This window comes from Mytilus galloprovincialis, chromosome 1 (assembly GCF_965363235.1).
Source record: "Mytilus galloprovincialis chromosome 1, xbMytGall1.hap1.1, whole genome shotgun sequence".
Classification (NCBI taxonomy): domain Eukaryota; kingdom Metazoa; phylum Mollusca; class Bivalvia; order Mytilida; family Mytilidae; genus Mytilus; species Mytilus galloprovincialis.
Window position 1 is genome coordinate 111,369,156 of NC_134838.1, and position 11,615 is coordinate 111,380,770.

The 11,615-nt window shown below is 33.8% G+C and overlaps 1 protein-coding gene across 1 annotated transcript; it reads right to left on the bottom strand.

Moving 5' to 3' along the window:
* Window positions 1-3,950: 3,950 nt before the first annotated feature.
* Window positions 3,951-5,707, bottom strand: LOC143051679 (uncharacterized). Its single transcript, XM_076224592.1, has one exon. It carries the CDS (start codon window positions 5,564-5,566, stop codon window positions 4,112-4,114), a length of 1,455 nt encoding a protein of 484 aa, XP_076080707.1. The 5' UTR covers window positions 5,567-5,707; the 3' UTR covers window positions 3,951-4,111.
* Between the last annotated feature and the right edge of the window lie 5,908 nt (window positions 5,708-11,615).

The following is an 11,615-nucleotide window of genomic DNA, read 5'->3' on the forward strand; positions in this document are numbered from 1 at the left end:
ATACAACTCTATATGTATTGAGATAAAATTTAAGTATCACTTTAGTTTTTTACTTAAAAACGATAGATTACATTTTGGCAGTTTTATTAAATTGCGTATAATTTTAATATTATAGAAAATTTGCTCATTGACAACACCCCCGTCCCGGATATTCAGCATTTTTGTTCTATAAACATTTATTTGTAGAAGCTACGATAACTTTATGTAGTAAAAATTTCTGTTATTTTCCATTATGCTCGGCGTTTTCTGACATGGTTTTGAAACTTGCACATTTTGACTTAGTTAAAGTCAAGCCCAGATTGTTAATGAGTAAACTACTGAAAAACAATCACATTTCAGGTTTCATTAAAAAAAAAATATCTTATATATTGTGTATTTCCACTTATGATACTTGTAAGTTCTGATAACTTTTAGAAGGTAGAATTCAGACTATTGGAGTTTAAAGCAAACGAAATGATACAAATCATTCACAAATAATAACAAATAATCAAGGATTTGTATAGTAAGATCTTGCCGTTAACAAATCTTTGGAATAATATACTGCATGTCCTTACCAAATGCGAATAAAGAATGCTTGACTCCCGTTCCCTTTAGTTTAAGCACTGCAACCCTTATCAGTAAAGTGAATTCTGATGATTCATTTATTTTCGTGGGTATCAATTTTTGTGGATTGAAAAAAATGGCACTTTTTTTTTATATTTGATTTCGTGGATTTGCCCGTCTCTGCATACAAAGCCTATAAAATTTTTAATTCGTTGAACATTAAAATTTGTGGTTTTCCTGAACCCACGAAACCAATGAAAATTGGTACCCAACGAATAATAATGTTAGAACTGAGAAATTATTTGTTCATTATCATCGTTCAGTATCGCATATTGTTAAACAGGAGTTAAATTTGATTTCAATAGCACACTTTGTAAGGACTTGAAGGTTCGAATTGAGAAATGCATTCCTAAAAATGTGATTAATGGAACTTTGTATCAGGTTCACGCTTTATAAGGACTGGAGTATGAACTTTTCTCCTACTGAAATTATTGAATCTTTTTAAGAGTTATTATTTCAATTTGACAAGAGAAACCAATATTCTTTTGTCGATTCAAATATTGAACGAAATTGACGAAAGAAGTAAAGCAATATTGTCGTATAACAGGCGCAAAGTACGATTGTTTTATGAAACGGAATTTTAGCGTTACGTTTGGTTAACGATTAAACGTACGCTAACGATTGCTTAATGAAACGGCAGCCTGGATTTGCCGTTTTTCATATTTGTTTGTCGTTTGTTGTTTTTTACATAAATCAGGCTGTTAGTTTTTCTCGTTTGATTTGTTTAACATTTGTTATTTCTGGTCTTTTTATAGCTTGCTATGTGTTATGTATTTAACTCATTGTTTCAATGCCGCTCGGTGACCTATAGTTGCTTACATTTTGGCATTCGGCATTGCCATTAGTTTCGCAGACTCTTTCTGATGTCTTTATACTAAATCCGTTGGAATTGTTGCGTTGTGATTTTTTTTTTTTTTGTTGATTTTTTTTTTTTTGATTTTTTTTGATTTTTTTTTTTTTTTTTGTGTACATCGTACACATCTTTTGAGTTAAGCCATTTACAACTGAATTTTACAGTTTTTCTTATGTTGTGCTGTTGAACGTCTCATGATAAGGGAAGGTTGCACCCTCACTGACATGTTAACCCCGCCACATTCCGCTTTTTGTGTCTGTTTTTTGTAAATTGAATTGTTATAAATAAGGCCGTTAGTTGTCTTGTTCGAATTTTTCTAGTCAGGACCTTTTGTGGATGTTACTTGTTTACATTCACGTCATTTGAACTCTAGTTGATATTTGTTACAATACTAAAAACAGGACATGGAACACAGCTTTTTTATATGTATACTGGGTGTGTATCATTTTGTATGTCTATATATATGTCATGTAATATGATATAAAGCTTACAGTAAATTGTTTTTCGATGATATATCCCTATAGACTTTACATATACCCAAGGGCTACTTTCAGCTTCAAAGTAAATATCTTGTTCATGTCAAGGTAAATCTTTCATTACAGTTTAAGATGTGTATATTAATTTCATGACCTCAAAATTACAAATATGATCAACATTGTCAGAATTGAATATTTTTCAAATGATGAACTTGTAGGATGTCCTAAGGAAAAAGGCAATTTGTTTCTTCATCAATTGGACATTTTTTTTATTGTTTAAGCTCTCGGTCATTTCTCACTTATCTATTTTTATCTTCATTTTATTTCTTACTATCAAAGTCATTATTTTAGATTTAAATGCTTCTTTTTTGTAATTTTATTTAGATGTGGAAGCTTTGACCAAGGCATATTTTGTATGCAGCGCCTCCGCTAAAAATGTGCACAAGATCACCTCCTTAACAACCCTATGAAATTACAGAAAGAAACTCTCAATTCTCATTGAAACATTTATTTGGCTGCAACCATGAATTTATGAGATTTAGCTCATTTTCGTTTGATATCCTATGCATTGTTGTGAAGTTTTCACGAGAAGCATGTGTTGTCATGAATGCTGAATTTGATTGAGAAATACAATTTGGTACTAGAATTGCTTTAAGCAAATCAAAAATACGGATTTTTATAAAACTATATATATATGTAATGTAATGTAATTATATATATGTACATAAAATTTTGGAAACCTACTTTTCAATAGTAGATTTTCATTACTTTCAAGATATTTCCTGGCTCAGTGGCAATTTAACTGCGGTTATAAATACTAACTGCTTGTATCCTTTTTGTTTAACGTTCTTTTGAGATATTGGTGTCCTCATGATAGGAAGCATACATGTCGCAAAGGAGTTTTGACGTCTGCAACTTCGTTTTCGTTTTTTTTGTTTTCTGTTTTGATGTAACAAATTGTGCTGATTTCTCAAAAAAAACGTAATCTTAAAAAAGCGCCAGTGAGAAAAAAGAACTCTCCACCAGAGAAAAATAAATGGGATATGAAGACAGTTTTCCACAAGCAAAAAAAACCCTAAGCAACAAATTCTGCGGTAAATATCAAATAAGAAGATCATCAATAAGAAGATGTGGTATGATGTCAAATGAAACAAGTTATAAGTGGCTTAAGATCTATTATAGAAAAAGGAATGGACCAATTCACCTTTCCTGGGCAAACGAGTTAACAATCAATTTTTCGTTGGGTTCGTGTTGGTTGATTTCAAGTTTTGCTTGTGTACTGTTGTTCGTCTTTTTTTTTTACTTTTTGGTCAGTTTGGTCATGGTATTATCTCGTTTCTTTCGACAGAGACTATGTTCTGACTGGCATTGTACCACATTATATGTAAAATTTAATGAATGATATCAAAAGCCCTAGTAATTTACTTCTGATGATATTAAGCAAATCAAAAATAGTACAAATTCAGTAATTTTTGTTGAAATCGAACTATATCTTTAAATTTCTCAGAACTACGTCTTTTTGTATCATTAGTCACGCGTCGCCGTTTCTCAACACATGCTTTCAAAATTGTATTTCTTTTTAACCAATACAACAATAATATTGTTGGTAAAACAATCCTATGTATATCAAATATTTAAATAGAACATAAATAAAATATTTAAATATTTGTCCTATATGAAATTGACTGACCTTACATGTAGTAAAGGGATTAAGACCTCAAATAATAAGGAGGAATGCTATTGGCAGGTTTTCGACAAGTGATGAAGATCCGTAGCTAAGGACAATAAAGTACTATAAAACACGACGCATATTTATGAATATGTAGTTGTAATGTATACCATACGATTTACAAACAGTTAAAGAAACTTGCATCTGATATAATTATGATGTCAACCGGTCACGATGTAACAGATAAAACATGGTGTAATCAATTGTATGTTTCATCATGTATAGAATGATGGAGGTCGCCAGTTTGTAAATATAAATGTGTCAGTATAAAATAAACCTTATAGTAGCATAAATTTAAATATTTTATATTTCGATACATATTATATGACACTGGAAAATAGTTATTTTATCGCACACATATATAAGCACTTATAATGCGGATTAAATGCACCCGTTTTCGGTAATATTTTGATTCTGCAGAAATGTTTGATGTTTATTTTAATAGTTTCGTTATAATCTATCATAATCTGGATTGTTTTCTACCTGAAATCGTTTTAAACTTTCCATATCATATTCTGGTACTGTGTCACTGTATCTAACCACATCCGTTGGTGGAACCGATTCAGATTTCCGTTCGTTGCGTTTCCAGGCTTGCTGTTTGATTTTGTTACCTGTTTGGAGGTCGGTTGCAGGTACATTTCTTGCATGGGCGATTTCTAAAGACTGCATGTCTAGATGGTATCGACTACCGGTATCGTGCTTCTTGCTTTGATCGTCCTTTTTCGAAGCCGATAGTGCAGACCGAATATTCACTGAATTGGCATCCAATTTTCCCCCTTTGTGCGTTTCTTCACTTCCACGAATTTGTTCATTAACTTTGTCTAATTTTGGTGCCAATAGTGCACCTTTTATTAAAACAGAACTGGCATCCATATGAATTGGCTGTGAAGAACCCTGATCACAGTGTGATTTGCAGTATACGTGTATATCCAAATCGTAAATTTTATTATGACAAAAATTCTTCAAATTTAGTTTTGTCCCACATGTTTTGCACGTAAAACACCCTTTATGGTATACAACATCTTTAACTGGTCCTATCTTTTCCATCGGATATACCTTTTTCATACAACGATAGCACTTATCTTGAGGATATTTAGTTTCGATTTTCAACGATGAAGCCCTTGTTGGAACTTTTTGAACATTTGTAGTTTGTGGTTCGCTAAAATGTCGAACAAGAATTGGCGATTTTGGAGAATTGGGTCCTGGGCTGTTATCTGAGAACGATAAGTTCTGCATTCCTATTCCACTCGACGACGGCGAAGCAGGTCCAGATGATGTCGTACTGCTGGTTTCAGACAACATTATCTGTCGTCTTGTGGTCGTGTTTGGTGTATTGGGAGATGATAAATTAACTGGTGTTGATACGAATTGAGGACTTCTTGGAGAATACTGTGGTTCTTCATAGTTTTGAGAGCCCTCGATATCTCTTCGAACAGTTTTTCTCAAGTCTACAGCAGATGGTATATTGTTCTGAAGTTGTAACATAAGAGTAAGCTGTTGTTTCGATTCATTACTAGAAGGATCAAAAGACTGACCTGACAACATTGACTGTTGGAAAACTCCAGCGTTTGAACTGTCCATTGTCGACTGTGGGAATGGCATGTAAGACGTCGGATATGTCGGTGAAATAGGTAATACTCCCGCCATAAGTCCAGAAGATGTTGGCACAAAGTTTGGCATTGATTGAAAAATATTTGGCGATGTCACATTCTGGCTCTGATATAAATCAGGCTGAAGTCCATTTGTTAGTGTTAAATTTCCGATTTGAGCGTTTAATTGCATTTGTTGAAAAGCTAGTAATTGTTCAGGTGTAAAAGTCGTACCAGTCGCATTCTGTTGTTGAGTCAAAGCATTAAAATGTCCAGAACTGCTGAAACTTTGGTTTAAATTATAATTCATATCCATTTTCAAAACAGGTGGAATTTATATAAAAGTCAAATAAATGGCAAGAATTTAAACAGGTGTTGTGCGGTAGACCTGAGTATTTCTTTTAAACGAATTACTATCCTCGTTTTATTGTGTCGTATATACACTTGTAAGAAATGACATACGGTGGGTAAGATTTCAGTGTCATGCTTGGCAGATTCACACCAATCATAAACAACTTATTACCTGATTATTTTTCATTGTTCGGGGAGATTTTTAAACCGTATATTCTTATTATTGCATTGTGTATTTAAAGAAAACAATCAACATCTTAAAGAAAGGCGATTTTAAGGATTGATATTAAAAGGAATTTCACTACTTTCATACTTTGATTTTAAATCTGTTCATAATATCAACTTGTCCATCTCGCTGATTATATATCTGCCTATCGATAGAATAATAACTATCTTATAATTTATTAAACTATATGCCTAATTTGTCTTTCCAAGCCATTAATTTCTTTTATTCACTTATTTCTTTAACCTTGTAAACAAATATGTCACATAGCTATAATTCACTATGAATGTCAAGTTTTGATATCTAAAATTTACAATTGAAGGTATGCATATATGGTATTTCTTAATATGCTTTATCATTCAGGTTTATAATTGTGTAATGCTCGGTGTATATAAACCTGCATGCGTGACAGTAATTACTACAAAAAATGTATAGCTTATTAAATTCATTGAAGTGATTGAGCGTTTGAATTTTCATTCGTCAAAGCACTCTCCATTTTAAATTTTCCTTTGAGTAACGTATTTTTGTTGCTTTACTTTTTATAATATCAAAAACATATGAATGTGTACTGAGTCTCCTCTCGTAACATATGAGCTTGCAAACGTTGTTGTGCCCAGTAGTAACGAATTGTTTCGAATAAAAAATGGCAGAAAATATAAAAATGGCAAATGCTTTTTTTACTGGTAACCTTAAAGCCTCGGTCACACCTTACCGGATAGCACAAACGGACGCCTAAAGCCTCGGTCACACCTTACCGGATAGCACGAACGGACGCCTAACGGATGAAAATAAAAGTTGTCCGTTGACAAAATTGTTATCCGTTGGGAGTCCGTTGATGTACTGACCGAATCAAACGGACGTGTAACGGATGCATAACGGACACACACCGGATATGCAACGTACGAGAAACGGACACGTACCGGACAGAACGGATGTCGAACGTACATCCAACGGACGAGTACCGCATAAAACGGACACCTAACGGAAGCGTACCGGATAAAAAGGATGAACAATATATACCGAAAAATCAAAGGCGACAATAATAATAATGTAAATCGCATATATATTCAAAATGTTTCTGTGTAACTGGTTTTGGTTTATTCTTCAAAATTCCGCCAAAGGGCAGTGTCTGGCCTGAATAAGAACTGCTTGATTGTGAAGACGTGCCTATACTCTAAGATCGATTATGAATAATAAGAATTCATGAACGCGAAATTTTCAATTTGCATTTATCCGTTTCAGATCCGTTCATCATCCGTTTTATCCGTTATACGTGTCGTCCGGTAGAAGTCCGTTTCTCATCCGTTCAACATCCGTTTTATCCGTTAAACGTCCGGTAGAAGTCCGTTGGTGAATTTATCTTCCAGACCTCCAACGGATGTATAACGGACACGTAACGATTACAAAACGGAAACGAAACGGACGAGTACCGTACAAAACGGACGCCTAACGGACGTTCAACGGACATTTTATCCATTGGACGTCCGTTCAAAGTTTTGAACATGCTCAAAATTTTCCACCGGACAGAACGGGCGCCGAAGGATAAAACGTACGCTTAACGGACATGCAACGGATATGGACGGACGTCTAACGGATAAGAACGGACGTCTAACGGACATGAACGGATTGAAAAAAAGTTATCCGTTAGGCGTCCGTTCGAGATATCCGGTAAGGTGTGACCGAGGCTTAAATCTGATGTATAGAAAACTAAATAGACGCAATAGCTAAATGTTCCAAAACCTGACTTGCTGCATATAAGGGAGATGCAGTTCTATTAATTTGTTTGGAGGATGAAGAAACCTTCAAGTATTGATACCAATCACTTGAATAGTACTTAGGATTCTTAGTTGAATAGTCCTATTCAGCAAGCTTTTTGACCAATCTATTGTTGCCACTGAGCAATTTCCAGTAATAATATTATGAAGTGCATAAAGCTTTTACAATAGTATCTCCCTTTTTTGGGAGTTGTTAGATAAATGAAAAGTAGGAGATTTGAAATAACTAAAAATAAGGAGATGTGGTATAAATGCCAATGAGAGAAAAGTTCACGGAATCTAACTGACGTTATAATAGACAACTATAGGTCACTATGTAGACTTCAACAATGAGCAAAAGGCACACTGTATAGTCATCTATAAAATACATGACAAAATATTAAACAATCCAAACGAGAAAACCAACAGTCTGATTTATGACAAAGCTTTTGAATTATCGTTTTTGATAAGCCTGTTTATACTTCAGGCTATATTTATTTTAACATAAAACGTGCGTAAACACATATGTTATTTTAGGTAAAATATGTTAATTTGATCATGTGTACGACGTCTCTATGATACAATAAATTACAGTTATTCACTAAAGTGATCAGACTATATTATCTTATTACTTTATTAGTAAACGCAAGACAATTGTCTTTTATTTAATGTTAGGGTCCTCAACAATGTATGTGTAACAGGAGGGTTATGCGGCTAGGCGTCGCCTTTCTCTCGTGTTGATTGAAAGAACAACGTTTCGTTCCACAGGGACTGAGCTCTGGCAAATGAGACCAAATACAGATGTAAATACTTTATTAAATATTCTACATAGATTTATAGATGAATGATGAAGCCAAAACATTAATTTAGTTAAGTAAAGTTCACAGTCAATGAGTGCGGAGCTATTTCAGCTCCTCTTGGACTAATTTAGACCCAGTGCAAAATATTTCTTTCATAAGTCTATTATTTTCAAAAATGGCTTATATAAAACAGAAAAATACAAAGTCAAAAGAGAGAGGCAAGCTTAGTTTTTTGTATATATCTGTCAATAAAAAAAAACATTTATCAAAAGATTGCAATACGAATGTTTTATTTGATAACCAAATAACAACCATTGATATCCTCACAAAAATCAATAAAACGTTTGGTGAATGCATGTTAAACGCATCTGTCTATCCATCGATAAGTTACAGTTAAATCTGTCTCGTATCTTGACTTACATGTATACCGAAAATGAGAATGTGAAGATCGATTGAGAATTGAACTTTATGACAAACGAGATGATTTCAGCTTTCCAATTGTGAACTTTCATTTATATTCGGAACATAGCAGTGGTGTCTGCATATGGATTACATGTCTTTAAGTTGATATGATATTTCAGGGCTTGCATTTCCTGGTTTAACTCACCATTTTCTTCGGGGGGAATCCTGCAAATACAGTTGTTTTACTTGGGAGTTATTGCTATTTTCATTACTTTCCTATTATGATTTCCTTGACATAGGGTTGTTGTCGGCTTACTTGGAAGCTATTGGTAAAACTTGAAGTCTTTCCTTTGGAAATTTCATAGAGATCTGCATGATTTGGTCAACCGTTATGGTATATTTGTGTCATCCTTTCCTCCAATGTGACCTACCGAATTAGTTTTATCATCGGATGTATACTGTGTACTTCTTACACATATTTATTAGGAACTCGACGGTTCCACATGTGATGCACGATCTCATTGTCCTTCTGTAGCATCTGTGATATTCCTTGCTTTTTGATGGGGTTCGATGGAGTTCGTGTTCTTCAGTCTTATGTTTTCTATGTTGTGTTTTGATTACTTTTGTTTGTATTTTCGCCGTTTATCGTTTTTGTCATTGAATTGTCGGTTTGTTTTCGGTCTAGCGTGAGTTCAAATATCCATTAAGTATGTTTCGCCTTTCTTTAACAATTATAACTTCTCAGTTTATGTACTAGTATTTATGCTTACAGTATTTCAGTCACCGTTTTTTACTAAGAAAAGTGGTGTTAACTATTTTAGTGTCGCCAGTTAAACTTGACAGGCACAGATTAAATATTAATTGGGTTCTAGCACATGTACATGATAGCATTGCTGATCTTGAAAGTAAGGAGATATTTGGTATTTGATTTGACTGATTTTTGCATAAGTAGTCAAGTATTGCAATCTGATCGTAAAAGATCTGGTATCGGATCGTAAATGCAGATAAATCATATATGCTAAATATAAAAACATCAAAATCTGCAAAATCTATTGTTTAATCAAAAGATGGAACAATATCAAAATTATTTCTATCCTTCAATAATACTACAAATTAAAGTATTAGCATACATTCTGTACTTTTGAAGGAAATACTAAACGCGTCAAATAATCGTATGCGAATTATTAAAGATAAAGAATCCATTAGCATGGTCAAATTTCAATATATCATTGTGTATATATGAAAGTTGATCGTTTATGTGTCAAATAGTACAATTCAGTGTACATTTCTAGTCTTGGAAAAGGTTCAGATTATTTTTTTAAAAAGTAGGATTTTGTTAATGTATTAAACTAAATCTGATTGCGAAAGATCAGGTAACACATTCTAATGAGCGTGATGGGTGAACCAGTTTAATAAGTAAAAATGTTGAATGAAGTATACATTTATAAAAATAGGTTGATGTGGAATTATTTTTATGAGACTATCCCAGTGGATTATAGAAACAGATTTTCTTTAATGACGTGTAAATATCCTAACTAGCATAAAGGATAGTATAACAAAAAATAGGAGATAGTATTTCTCAAGGGTGGGTGCCCCTAATCAAAAGGTCCTTTAAAATGAAAACAATCTCAAATTATAGGATAGTAATAATTGTTTTCCTGACCTAACCTTTTAGTGGGCTTTAATAATGCGAAGATCCTTAAAATTGTTTTTGACATGCAGTAAAAGATATAGATATGTATGAACTGAATCTAATCGACAGGTTGATCATAACTTAAAACAGATTGATGGACCTTTTTTGGCTAGAAAATTCTTCCTTTATATCAGTGTTTACCGGTTACGTCTATTATAGCATTCTGTAGTGGGGATTAAGGATATTCTGAGGGTCGTTGTTTACCGGTTACGTCTAGACTATTTACCGGATTTGTTATCACATAAGCAACACGACGGGTGCCGCATGCGGAGCAGGATCTGCTTACCCTTCCGGAGATCACCCCTAGTTTTTTGGTGGGGTTCGTGTTGTTTATTCTTTAGTTTTATATGTTGTGTCGTGTGTGCTGTTGTTTGTTTGTCTTTTTCATTTTTAGCCATGGCGTTGTCAGTTTGTTTTAGATTTATGAGTTTGACTGTCCCTTTGGTATCTTTCGTCCCTCTTTTATAACATCCTATGTTAGGAATCAACGATGATACGTTAAGGGTCGTTGTTTACCGGTTATGTCTATTATAGCATCCTGTGTAAGAGATAAGGATGATATGTTGAGGGTAGTTGTTTACCGGTTACACCTTTTATGGCATCCTGTGCTAGGATAAGGGTGATATGTTGAGGGTAGTTGTTTACCGGTTATGTATATTATAGCAATCTGTGTTAGGAATCAATGATGATACGTTGAGGGTCGTTGTTTACCAGTTGTGTCCATTTAACCATTATGTTGTAGAGTTAGGATGATATGTTGAGGGACGTTTTTTACCGATTACGTCTATTATAGCATCCTTTACTAGGGTTAAGGATGATATGTTGAGGGTCGTTGTTTACCGATTACGTCTCTTTTAGAATCCCGAGCTAGGGTTAAGGATGGTAAGCTGAGGGTCGTTGTTTATCGGTTAAGTCTATTATAGCATCCTGTGCTAGGGATAAAGATGATATGTTGAGGGTAGTTGTTTACCAGTTACGTCTATTATAGCATTCTGTTGCAGGGAAAAATAATGAATTGTTGATGTTCGTTGTTTACCGGTTATGTCTATTTAAGCATTCTGTGGTAGTTAGGATGATATGTTGAGGGACGTTATTTACCGATTACGTCTATTATAGCATCCTGTGCTAGGGTTAAGGATTAT

Bases quoted from the DNA above. Each gene is read 5' to 3' on its own strand.
- LOC143051679 (XM_076224592.1), bottom strand. From the start codon at position 5,566: ATGGATATGAATTATAATTTAAACCAAAGTTTCAGCAGTTCTGGACAT.